At 42.5% G+C, this 14134-nt stretch overlaps 1 protein-coding gene across 1 annotated transcript; it reads left to right on the top strand.

Annotated features, from left to right (window-relative positions):
• Positions 1 to 2409: 2409 nt before the first annotated feature.
• LOC119732785 lies at positions 2410 to 3135 on the top strand. The gene has a single exon (XM_038206389.1). It carries the CDS (start codon positions 2410 to 2412, stop codon positions 3133 to 3135), a length of 726 nt encoding a protein of 241 aa, XP_038062317.1.
• Positions 3136 to 14134: the final 10999 nt, after the last annotated feature.

The raw sequence follows: 14134 nt of genomic DNA, 5'->3' as shown, positions 1-14134 counted from the left end.
AAATAAGTGTTGGATTTTTATGATGAAGTTATACCTTTCGATAAGACAGCTGATATTTTGAATATAAGGTGTAGAACAAGATAATACGGTTTTCCGGTGCCCGTCTCCGGAGAACCCCTTTGGCACAGGGGGGCGTGAGTGGACATTCTAACAGCCTTCTTGTAGGCAAGAAATCGTATGGGATCTCTGATTGGTCCGTTTGCTGCAGCCAGCATACTTTCAACCAATCCCTGATGGGGAACTAAGCAGGCTGGCAATGTTTCGCGCATTTCTCTCCCTTTTCCGCTTTCTTTCGCCGAGCTTCACACACGACAAAATAAAACCCTTCCCTCCCTCCACCATTTAACCAGTTAGTACTCGGCTTATGTGGCAGGGCCACATAGTTAACTTGCATTAGCTTTTGGTTTTCAACATAGGAGTCCCTCCCCCTGACTTGCATACACTTAGTTTGTGTTGTAGCCCTCTTAAGTTAATTAAGTAGAAGTTTATGACACAGTAAAATAATAGCAGTGCTGTAGGAGGATAGTAGTAAACATCCTGTCCAGAACAGAGACCCCTTATCTGTGAGACCATGTGGTCCATGCCTCATTTTGCAGACTGGTAGAAGGCAGGGCAGCATCATTTAGTTTTGCTCTGCAGATTTCCTTGAAAATCTATGGCTTTTCTACCCTGAAAGTTTGGTCTGCTGCTGGATTCGGTAGGCTCAAGTTTTTGTTGTTTTGTTAACTAAGAAGTGAAAGTACATTTAATAGATAAATATTTAGTGATCCAATTGGTACTTTTGTTCTTGTGACCTGAGATTGAAATTTCCTCGTTCTTTTCTTGTTATACGGAGTGTGAAGTTCAAGTACACTTGGAGTTTAAGATTGATTCACAAGAGAGTTACTTTTGCGCGATGTATTTTTGTGCATTATACTACATGTATGTCGTATCCGATGGTTAGTCCCATGGTTTACAACTTTACTTTTTCGTTGTATGAGAACTTGAGAAGAAAACAAGTGATCTTTTAAGTTTTGCACAGGTGTATTTCATCTTTTACATAGCTGGATTTTTTATTTTAACCAATAGTGTTAGAATTTAGATAGTTGGAAGTAAATCCTTCACTTGCCATTTATTCTGTATAATGAGTCCCTACTTGTGCACATGTATGATGCATTTCTTTACTTTACTGAAGGGACATTGCCCAGCCACAGTGTCTTATTTTTATCAGGTTGACCACCAGTTAAGATAATAGGGCCTTAGACTTTGCCTAGTCCACTGAGCAGTTGGTTGATGAAATGCTTTGTATGTTTTGTGGTAATAATTAAGGCATAGTGGTTCCCCAGTGTACGTATGCAAGAAGTGCTAAGTGACTTGTAAACTCTCTAGCTGACAGCCTGGGTGGCTGGATTTGGCCACAGAGCCTAGTAGATGACCTTGGAGATAAGCACATGGACAAGGCAAGACTCATTAGTATGCACAAGAAAGTTAGTGTTGTTACCTGGAGCACACATAACTATGCTTGTGGCAACTCAGCACTGTTGATTGTTTATGCAGTGGTCAGAAGTTCTTAATCGCATTGATAAGGATGAGTGTGTGGTATTGCCAGAATAGAGCACCTGTTTTAGGTTGGCCTAGTTATTATTAGGATTTATAATGTACTCATTTCGTTCTATACTTACTTTGCGTTTTTTTTATTATTTCTACAGGTTGTTTAAGCTGTTGTTTTCGATTTATGACCTTCTTTTGATGCTGTATTGGTTTTAATTTTAGTTGGTTTTAAATCTTATGTTTTTTATTGTTGGTTTTAATTTTAAATTTTCGTTCTAGGTTTTAGTTGTTGGTGTCTTTATTTTTTATCTGGTTTATGGTTTTTGGTTGGTTTATGGCTTGAAGTGATTCAGTTTTTTTTTGTCTATTGGTTCGTGTCATTTTAGATTTGTTTAGTCTATTTTTGCTTCATTTACTTAGTTTCAGTTGTGATCATTATACTGAGTTTTTTTGATTCAAAGCAGTTTTTATCTTTAGGGAAAGTCAAAGGTCATTTACATTCGTTTGGTTAGGAGAACATCAAGGTTGGTCGAGTGTCAGGTACAAAATCGGTTGTTCTTCGAGTCTCATAATTTTATTTTTGGTTTAGTTTGTTTTTTTATTGTCGTTCAGGAGAAATAAATGCGTTCCAGTGATAGCTCTTGAATCTCTGTCTCTTTGCCAACTTAATTTTCCTCGCGATTTTCTAGAGATCCTAGGTCCAATTCCTTTGTTCCATTTTTCTGGGTTACATTTTTTTCTTTTAGGTGGAGAATCCGGGTACTAGTGCACTGTTTTTTTTATATAACTTAGCCAGGAATTTTTAAGGTAGGACATAGAGACAGGTCATAGTTAGGGAAAACCAATACAGTGTCGAGAGTTGGGAGTATATTGATTGCGATGACGCAGACGCCGAACCAGCACCGAACAGCTCACCTGATATCGGATACCCCTCCGCAACTGACGCCCCAGACAAAATACGCAGTTACTCCTGGGCTTGGTCAATCACCGAACATGGAAGGAGCACACCGTCAGTTCCCACATTTGGTTCCTCCATCAGAAGGAGTGTCCCCTCTACGTCTTGCTGGTATAGACCCACTCCACACCGCGGCAGAGCAGAGAGGACAGGGAGCTCCAAGGATGTTGACCACGCATCAGGTCAAGAGCGTGCCAACATTTAGCGGGAAGGAGCGACACGGCCCCCGACTGGAGGACTGGATCCGGGATATGCGGTTCCTCCTTGGATGCAAGGGAACAGCCCCAGGGATCCTCCAGTTTCATGAGGCTGTCAGACACACAGGAGGAAAAGCGAGAGATGTGCTGCTGAACCTTGAGAGTAGGACACCAGAGGGTCTAGACGCGGAGAAAGCCTTCGTCGAGCTGCTGGAAGAATACGGGGAAGACAAAAGTGCCCTGTCTCCCGTGGCCAAATTTTACGCCAGGGTGCAGCGGGGAAACGAAACCCCAATGGAGTTCGCCATTGGATTGGAATCGACCTTGAGGGAGGTTGAAGAGACGAGGCGGCGCCGGAGACAGAAGTCCGAGGAAGAGAGCCGAGACAAGATGTTGGCAACCCAGTTCATGGTGGGTTTGTTTGCCAACTTAATTTTCATCGCGATTTTCTAGAGATCCTAGGTCCAATTCCTTTGTTCCATTTTTCTGGGTTACACTTACACAATTTTGTTAGCCCTATGTTTGGGAGTAGCCACTGAACGTTGGAGGTAACCCCTTTGAGGCTAGAGTTAGAGCTGGAGCACATCTTACATGAATGTCATTGACAAGTAAGAAGGGGATGGGGCAGATGTAGACAGGTCCAGACTGGGCGTCAGTTGTCGCATTTCTTCTGGGCTGGGTCTGTTGGGCATCATTTATACCTCAGGTGACGTGAGGTGGGATTTGGTAATCCCGACATGTACACACCTCCCTCGTGGAGGCTGGATTTTGTTCAGCCATGTTTTCTTGTGGACTGTCTGAAGTCCTCCTGGTCGACAGTTTTTCTGCAGGCTTTAATGCCAGGCATATTTTTTATGCAGATATTGCTTTGCAATCTGTTTCTCGCCAGGGGGCATTTGTACTCCCAACATCTCTAGCATGCCGCTAAGTAGACCCCTCCCCAGTTCTCACAGTACACGTATACTGCTGCTCTGGGACCCCCACATTACTCGCGGGCTTGGCCTGCTCTCGGGGACCCATATCTCAGCTCTGACCACATGAAAGGCAAACTCACTAGTGCGCCGGGATGGCCTCTCTGGGCCTGTGGCCGCCAATCCCTGCATTCTAAATACAACTTGCCTCTCCCCAACTTGGGGATTCTTCCCCTTGGCCTCCTTCTGTATTTTGGAAGGACGGGGGAGGGGGCAGAAATGAGGGGGGCGGGGACACGCCCAAGGTGGAACTAGGGGGGTTAGGAAATCAGAACGACTAATTTTGTATAAAACCAATCACCAGAATCTTAATTCTAGCTAATCACCTAATATTCTGATTACTCTATATCTTGATTATAACCCTTGATCCTAAAGTTTTCATTGCCACCGTTCACTTTTGCTATATATTTTATATAACTGTAAGTGTTGTTCATATATGTGGTTTATTGTAGCTTGATAACCATTGTATTAAGACTCAGTGTAATTTATTTGGTGTAACTTGCCGCGCTTAGTATACCTGTAACTTTATGCTTAATTGCATGGTTTGGTGGTTTACAACACTCATTGTCATCGTTATTTGATTACCAAATTATTGCATTGCGGGGCCTCAACATACAGTGTAATAGTAGACAATGCAAACACGGTAATATTGTATTGGTTAATACATGTAAGATACATGGGACTGTATCATCAAGAGCAATAAACGCTCGGCGAAGGTTAGCCGAAGCTGACCACATATATCCATGTCCGTGTGCTCTCTCTCGTCCTCTCTAGGGCCAACTGATGGATCATTGATTTGTAAATTACTGATGTCAAGTGAAAGATATTTATTGTAAGGATCACTTGAATATTTTGTAAATAGAAAGGGACGAGCTGTAGCCATTAGCTAAGGGCATCGAACTGGTGCGGCTGTAGGACACCCAACCCAGGAGGCGGTGTATCCACGATCAACCGGCATCAGACGATTCAAGACAGTACCGTGGGCTGATATCCTTAAAACGCCTGCTCCTCCCATTTAAAGACCCTTGTATAGAGTAAAATAATTTAAAGTAACTGCAGAGTGGAAGTTTGTTTAAAGATTAATTGCTATTCATTTAAAAGGAAACACGACGGAAATAATATGATCTAGAATGTGAATTAATGTAACAAGTGAAGAAATACCGGCCTACCACAGTTGTAAATAAGTGTAAATTGTTTGTAAATAGAACAGATATACTGAAGAAAAAGCTTATTGTGTTTAGTGTGTTTCTTTCGTTGTTGAGGAAATAAATAGTTGTAGACTATTGGACACGAATTTAGGGAATAATCCTAACATCAACCATTTGTGGATTCCCCAATTGCAAACTAAGTAAAAATTAGAACGCATTGGGGAGGAGGGGGGTGGATTCATAGAAAAAAGTGTCACTTGACACATGTTTGGAAATTGACATCATGCGAGGTTGTCACCCATTCATGGATCCACCAAATCGCAGTCCAAGTACAAATATGAATGCATGGGGGAGGGGTGGATTCACATAAATTCCCCAAAAGAAGTTCTGCATTTCTATGTGCAACGCCAGTGGGACTTACAATTTGTGGGATGATTTTGCACATGCCTGATAGTCTGATACATGTATACACATCTTGTTCATCAGGTCAATAGAACAATCAACAGCCACAGTAGCCACAGCTGTTTGACAATACCAGCCACTCACTTGCAGACAATACTTTATAGGGTCAATACAACAATCAACAGCCACACAGTAGCCACAGCTGTTTGACAATGCCTGCCAATTTCAGACAATATACTTTATCAGGTCAATAGAACAATCAACAGCCACACAGTAGCCATAGCTGTTTGGCAATGCCTGCCACTTGCATACAATACTTTATAATAATAATAATAATAATGAACATTTATAAGACGCCGATATCCACCAAGCAAGACGCTCATGGCGCACAATACATACAAAACAATTACTGTATAAATAAAGTTAAATTTGAATTACAGAAAGTAGTGACAGAAGTAATAAACATCAACTCATTAAACACACAAACGTGAAGTACATGTAAACATATGAGTTTTCACGGAAGATTTAAATACAGACAATGATGATGACTGGTGAATTTCAAGGGGTAGATTGTTCCAGAGTTCGGGAGCGGTGATTGAGAAAGACCGGTCTCCCCAAGAGTGATTGGTGCGGGGAACAGTAAGCTGTAGCGCTCCAGCCGAACGAAGACTACGTGACGGCTGATATTTCGTGATAATGTCCGTTATGTAGTCAGGTGATATTCCTTGTAGTGACTTGAAAGCGAGAAGGAGGATCTTGAAGACAATGTGATAAGCGACGGGGAGCCAGTGAAGGGACTTAAGACCGGGGTGATGTGAGTGGTGCGTCTGGATAAGGTGATGAGGCGAGCAGTGGCATTTTGGAGGCGTTGAAGTTTGTTATCCGGTGGTGTGGCAGGTTATACATGAGTGAATTACAAACATCTAAGCGCAAAGTTTTAAATGCATGGACGAGTTGCTCAGTGCCCGTACGATTTAGATACTTCCAAATGAAGCCAAGATTACGGAGATGAAATCTGACTGATTTTGACACTGCTGATATCTGATCAATGTGGGACATGTGGGGGTCAAAAGTGACACCTAGGTTGCAACACTTGGTGGAAGGATGGATGTGGGAATCTCCAGTCCTAATGCTGGTGATATTGAACTTGGCGAGTTGTTATTTTGAGCCACACAGGATAAATTCAGACTTGTTGTCATTCAATTTGAGACTGTTTGTTATCATCCATGTCTTGATCTCATCAATACAAGCCTCAAGATTCTCCAGGGCAGACACAGCATTGGGTTGAGATGGATTGAAGGATTGATACAGCTGTATGTCATCAGCATAGCAGTGATATAGGTTGTGTTTCTGGATGATCTGGCCGAGTGGTAAAATGTAGATGGTGAATAACATGGGACTGCCAACAGATCCTTGAGGAACACCACAGTCAAAGGAGGTAGGGCAGATAATACTCCATTGAAGTTAACAGACTGTTGCCGGTCTGCAAGGTATGAGTCAAACCACTGCAAGGCTGCATCATGCACTCCCAAAGAGTGCAAGCGACTGATCAGGATGGCGTGATCTATGGTGTCAAATGCTGATGACAGATCGAGAAGCACAAGCGCCATTACTTTGCCAACATCCATCTGTCGTAGGATGTGGTCGCGGACAGATGAACAAGTAATGTTTCTACACTATGGTTCTGACGATATGGTATAGGGTCCAAGTCACATGATTTGGCTGGGGATTTGAAGATGATAGTGCGAATCTCATCTTGAGAGGCGAAACGGAGACTGGTCAGTGTAGTTTGTGTTGGCGGGGTGGGGGTAGAAGTATCTGTATCTGGCACAAGGGGAGGTAGTACATCACGAATCGAAGAAATCTTGGACATGAAAAATAACGGCTGAAATGGTCAGCCAGTGACTTGTCGGAATCGTACTTAGGTAAAGAAGATTCCTTATTCCTATGGAGAAGCTTGTTGGCGACACGAAACAGTTGTTTTTGATCACCGGACCACTTGGAGACTATTTCTGAGTAATGGGTTCTTTTGGCCTTACGGATCAGCGAGATCACATGCTGGCATTGTTGGTGATGTAGTTGGCGGTCAATCTCGAGTGAGGATGCATGCCACCTGTGCTCAAGCTGTCTTCGTCTGTGCTTAGCTTGCAACACCTCATCAGTGTACCAACCAGTGTCGGGCCGAATAGTGACACATCGGGTTTTGACTGGTGCAAATGTATCCAAGAGTTGAGACAGTATGAAGTTGTAACTGTTGGCTGCCTCGTTGACATGGCAACACTGCATTGAGCCGACAGATGGTTGTCTTCAATCTCAGCGCACAAGAGATTCAAATCAATGCTGTGGAGGATGCGATGGATAACCATGTCTCACAGATACCAATGATATCAAGATGATTTTCAGAAACAAAATCAATAAGTTCTGTTGTCTTGTTCCGAATTGACTGGGCATTAAGCATGCAGAAGGTAGTGTCTAGCTTGAGTTTATGAGGGTTAAGATCTCACAGACAGGTCGCACTAAAAAGCGTCAACACAGCGTCAACACAGCGTCAACACATGACAGAAGCGTCAACACACTGTCAACACATCCAAAACACATTCTGAATTGACCAAAAAAGGTATAGAATGGCAAAGCAAAGAAAAAAAGAGAATTTCCATTGGATTGAGTTTCCATTTTGTTGTTAAAAATATAGTATTTTCACGCGAAAAAATGACCTTTAACTTGAGCGGCCGTTGTCCGCCATCTTGACTTCGCACAAAGCTTGGACTACACCATTTCGAGTAGGGGTGTGTAGGTTATGACATTATCTTGTCATAAACAACAGAGGGCGCCTTGATGCAGAAGGATGCACTCTGATCTGTGAGAGACTGAGGGACTGAGGTTTATTGAACGATGCTATCACCCTTTAGCATAATGGAATGGTTCGTGCTGCCACTGAGGCAACGTGGCAGCTGATCTCGTAGCGGCACGGAGAGCCAATTTTCTTGAACTGAAAATTGCAATTTTCGGACGTTAACCTATTGATTTTAAGCCAAAATCTTGTTTCTGTCCATACTGTATGGGTTGTGTCACTTTTAATGCATTTTGGATGTGTTGATGCTGTGTTGACGCTATGTTGACGCTTTAGTATGACAGTCACAGACTGATGTGGATAAACCAAGTATTGTATGCTGAATTTTGATTGAAGTATTCAGGGTGATGGGGTCCGTCTTGACTTGATGTGCGATTTCCAATTACAATGGGCATGTCAAAGTTGAAGTAAGTCGCATTAAGTGGCATTGTTGCATTAAGTGGCATTGTTGAATTTAGTGGGAGACAACATTGGTTCATTAGCATATCAAGTGCTGCACTGGTGCTGGAGGAACATCCAATTGTTACCAGCAGAAGGTGTGATCTACTAGTCACAAAAGATACCTGACGTCTTGGTACGCAGAAAAACTGCTAAAGCCCCAAATGCACAGGAAAGGAAGGAAAAACTCCCTTAAAATGCTCCCAAACCAGATGATGTTACATATATTCTGGCTCACCATGTTGATCAGTATGCGCTAAAGTTCAACTTGACATGAAGACATGACTGCAAACACCGCTAAGAAAGAGGAAATCAGTACATTGGTGGAGAGCATGATGAGGAGCCGCCAGTTAGTAGCGCTGCACTCTATAACATTACTCAGGTCAATACAACAATCAACAGCCACACAGTAGCCATGGCTGTTTGACAATGCCTGCCACTTGCAGACAATACTTTATCAGGCCAATACAACAATCAACAGCCACACAGTAGCAACAGCTGTTTGACAATACCAGCCACTTGCAGACAATACTTTATCAGGTCAATACAACAATCAACAGCCACACAGTAGCCACAGCTGTTAAAGAATGCCTGCCACTTGCAGACAATACTTTATCAGGTCAATACAACAATCAACAGCCACACAGTAGCCACAGCTGTTTGACAATACCAGCCACTTGCAGACAATACTTTATCTGGTCAATATAACAATCAACAGCCACACAGTAGCCACAGCTATTAAACAATGGCTGCCACTTGCAGACAATTCTTTATCAGATCAATACAACAATCAACAGCCACACAGTAGCCACAGCTGTTTGACAATACCAGCCACTTGCAGACAATACTTTATCTGGTCAATACAACACTCAACAGCCACACAGTAGCCACAGCTGTTTGACAATACCAGCCACTTGCAGACAATACTTTATCAGGTCAAAACAACAATCAACAGCCACACAGTAGCCACAGCTGTTTGATAATACCAGCCACTTGCAGACAATACTTTATCAGGTCAATACAACAATCAACAGCCACACAGTAGCCACAGCTGTTTGACAATACCAGCCACTTGCATACAATACTTTATCAGGTCAATACAACAATCAACAGCCACACAGTAGCCACAGCTGTTTGACAATGCCTGCCACTTGCATACAATACTTTATCAGGTCAATACAACAATCAACAGCCACACAGTAGCCACAGCTGTTTGATAATACCAGCCACTTACCAATTGCTGACAATACCAATAGGCCCCCACCCAAAAAGTTCTGCTTCCAATTACATGGCATTTGAAAACAGGGTAATAGGTAGGGGTTTGTTTTGGAGGGGGGGGGGGGGGGGGGGGGTTGACAGGGATCATGTTTCAGTCAATACCAAACACCAACTGTGGACAGCACTTTGTCAAGTCAGTCCTTCTGATTTGAGGCGTGCGATCACACCCCCACACCATCGCACACCTAAAAGCTTCCCGCGAAGTGTGAACAATTGCATGCCTGAATTTCCCTGGACCACAGATCACACACCTAGAAAATCACACACCTAGAAAAAGTACACACCTAGAAAAGTCCAGGTGTGTCTTTTTCCACACGCCTGTGATTTTCAAATCAGAAGGACTGTCAAGTCAAAAACAGTCAACAGCAATTTAGCACCCACAGCTGTTTTGACAGGGATCATGTTTCAAACAGTCAATACCAGCAACTTACTGACTGTGACAGTACTTTAACGAGCCAATAACAGTCAGCAAATATTCATTATCAACAACTGTTCTACGGGTCACAGTTGGTCAAGTCATTCTCATGGCCAGTTACTTAAGCATTCAAAACGGGTCAATAATGTAGTTCTATGCATAGAATTTCATCGAGTCAAAAAACGGTCACCTGACTGATTTTGACCCGAGTAACAGCATGGCTAACAATGCATGTTTGCATCAGAGGGTTCTAATGGGCCAATTACATAAGTTTATGGATGTTGCATATAAAGGTAAAAGATGAGCTAGTATTTTTTCTCTTTTTTTCACTGCAAGGAAAAGGGTGCTAAGGACAAATTCAGTTTCTAATAGGCACTTCCAGTTACATTATTAAGCCATTTTACATAGTTGTCAATTCAGAATATAAGTTTTCAAAATGGCTTCAAATTTATGATGTGATTAGGGTAATGTATAAACAGGGAGAGACATTTTGTGACAAATGTCCAGTCTGTATGTACGTTTAAATCCTCATTATAAAATATTAAATAATTCTTCACAATGACTCTGAGTTTTCTAGGTTTTGACTGATAGCATTCCTCCAATTACATCTTCACAATGACTCTGAGTTTTCAAGGTTTTGACTGGGTTATCATTGTTAAGAAATATCTGAAAGGTAGAGCAAGAGGGGGGGGGGGGGGGGAAGAAATGTTCGAATTAACCCCACAAAGCAGTGTCCCACTACCAGCACTCTTTATTTGTGGGAGAACATAGAAGAGCGCCAGATCACCCATTTTGATTACTTGTTTCTGCTTATTCTTTAGGTACATGTAACTAAAAACTAACCTCAAGAATCAGTAATGGGTAGCCCGGCAAGCAGGTCATCCGTTCATCTGTCGGTCCTCCTCCCTGCTTCCGGTTCCTCGGGTTTCTGTTTGATGAGGCTGTCGGAGCCCTGACAATGTCATGAGGCAGGCTCATCCTCATCTCAGTAGAGCAATTCCCTCATCAGTCAGTGGTCCTCACTTTGCTGAAAGGATTCAAATAACGAAAGGAAACATTTGAATTATTGAGCTGTATTTGTGCCAGGGCTCGAAAGGGGAAAGAAAACATTGAATTAACCCCACAAAGCAAAGGCCTGCTACCAGAACTCATTTGTGGATAAACATAATAACAGAGTCAGATCGCCCATTTAAATTTGTTCTGTGACTTGATTGTTCCTGTTAAGAGGAGGCCTATACACAGCCTAAAAGCAGAACAGGAAGGGGACAGGCCTCATTTATCCCAGGACAAACCAATAACACCAGTAAATAAAGATGTGCTTCAAACTATGTTACAAGGCTATGATGGCATAAAGTACACATTCTTAATTCATGGTTTTACAATTGGTTTTTAGGTTTTACAGGCAATCACAAATTTAGGACATCAACAAATTTAAAATCTGCTCTTCAAAATCCAAAAGAGGTTTCTGAAAAACTAGGGTTAGAACTTAGGCAAGGTAGGCTCGCAGGGCCGTTCCAAGACTTGCCACTTGATAATTTTTGCGTTAGCTCGATTGGTTTAGTTCCTAAAAAACAGCCTGGTTCATTTTGAATAATTCATCATTTGTCTCATCCTAAACATGGTTCCGTAAACGATGGAATACCAGATTGCAACGCAACAGTCAAGTATGCGTCAACGGAGGACGCAATAAAAAATTTGAAGAAAGTGGGCCCAGGATGTGTGCCATCTAAACTAGATATAAAGTGTTAACCATTTAAAATACCACCCGAGGAATCATTGTTTCTAAAATAAAACTCACCACAAGAATTCCAAAGAGCATTCACGGTAGTGGTCACAAGGCCGCGGGTTGACGGCTCTGGTCAAGTCCATAGCTCGGCACCTCGGGTCAAGGCATGGTCGATGACTCGGGCCAGTCCGTAGGACGACACCCCGGCGCAAGGCCGTGGGCCGACGACTCGAGCAAGTCCGTGGGACGACACCCTGGCGCAAGGCCGTGAGCCAATGGATGACTCGGGCCCATTCCGAGGGCCGGCACCTCGGGGGTTTGCTGTGGGCCGCCGACTCGAGCCAATTCCGTGGGCCGCCACTTACTCGGAGCATGGCCGTTGGCTAAAGACTCAGTCCAATTCCGTGGGTCCGCACCATAGGGTCAAGGCCTTGGGGTCATCAACTCGGGTCAAGTGTTCAAGTGTTCAAGTGTTCAATCCAATCGAGATCCAGGCCTTAGAGTCTGCTGAAAACACTGCTAATATCAACTTCTCAAGAAGCGTAGTCACGGTGGAGTCCATTCATGAGGTGGGATGACGTTCCACACGGTAAATAAAGTTGTTCGCTGTTGAAGAGTGAGAAAAAGATCCATTAATGGGGAGCGGTGTGGATTCAGAATATGTTTGATTAAAAGAAGAACGGAACGAAAAAAAATTCATCTGGAACACAATTTAAGTCAGTTAAAGGTTGCAATACATATGAACAGGATGCATCAAGAAAATGGTAATTCGAAAAACGATGGGCTAATATGTAAAGGTTAGGATCTTCAAAAATGTCAAAGTGGCCCATCTTTAATAATTGCAAACCAAGTACAAATGAGAGCCCATGGGGGAGAAATTTCAAAAAAAGTGTCACATGACACATCTCTGGAAATAATCTTTTGTTTTCTTCAAATTGACAGCATGCCATAAAGTTGTCACCCATTTGTGGATCCCCCAATTGCAATCCAATTACAAATTAGAATGCATGGGGGAGGGGCGGATTCACAGAAATTCCCCAAAAGAAGTTCCGCCACTGAGGCCATGGGCAATGCCAGTGGGACTAACAAAATGTGGGATGATTTTGCACATCGTGATGGTCCGATATACAGCTTGTTCTTCGTTGGCATCCATACTGTGAATAAGCAGCTCTGAAAATCATGGTACCACTTTACAAGTAGAGTAGATTATTGATCATTTGTAATTTGTGCATTTTTTAATGTCATTTCAACCAGCAAACTAGTGCTCATCTGAACAAGGATGCTTAATAACTGACCTGATGAAGTTTTGGCTCTATGAATGCTCTATATTTCAAGAAAACTGAACAAACATAACCACAATATTCTGAATCTCAAATTCCAAAGTTGCCGAGTCATATTTTGAATTGCGCCCTCTCATGACACATGACATGATTCTCATTCAGCTGGTTTCACCCATTTGTGGATTCTCCAATTGAAAACCAAGAACAAATAAGAACACTTTTTTTTTTTTTTAAATGTATCACTTGACACGTCTATGGAAATCAACAGCATGCGAGGTTTTGACCCATTCTTGGATTCCCAAATTGCAAACCAAGTATAAATTAGAAGCATGGGGGAGGAGCCAATTCATTTTCAAAAATGTGTCACTTGACACATGTTTGGAAATTGATTGCATGCGAGAAGGTTGCCACCCATTCGTGAATCCCCCAATTGCAAACCAAGTTCAAATAAGAACACATGGGGGGATTTACATAAAAATCCAAAAATGTGTCACATGACACATCTTTGGAAATGATCTTTTGCTTCCTTCAACTTGACAGCATGCCAGAAGGTTGTCAACCATTCGTGAATTAAGTACAAATTAGAACACATAGGGGAGTAGGAGGATTCACAGAAATTTCCAAAAATGTGTCACTTGACACACGTTTGGAAACTGATAGCATGCGACAAGGTTGTCACTCATTTGTAAATCGCCCGAATGCAAACCGAGTACAAATTAGAGCACATGGAGGGATTTACAGGAATTTCCAAAAATGTGTCGATTGACACATTTGGGGGGGGCGTCAACCATTCATGGATCCCCAAATTGCAAACCAAGTACAAATTAGAATGCATGGGAGAGGGGCGGATTCACAGAAATTTCCAAAAATATGTCACATGACAAACTTTTGGAAATTGGCAGCATGCGAGAAGGTTGTCACCAATTTGTGGATTCCCAAATAG

The sequence above is a fragment of the Patiria miniata genome, unplaced genomic scaffold (assembly GCF_015706575.1).
Source record: "Patiria miniata isolate m_02_andy unplaced genomic scaffold, ASM1570657v1 HiC_scaffold_25, whole genome shotgun sequence".
NCBI classification, from domain to species: Eukaryota; Metazoa; Echinodermata; class Asteroidea; order Valvatida; family Asterinidae; genus Patiria; species Patiria miniata.
This window is presented reverse-complemented; position numbering and strand designations above follow the sequence as displayed.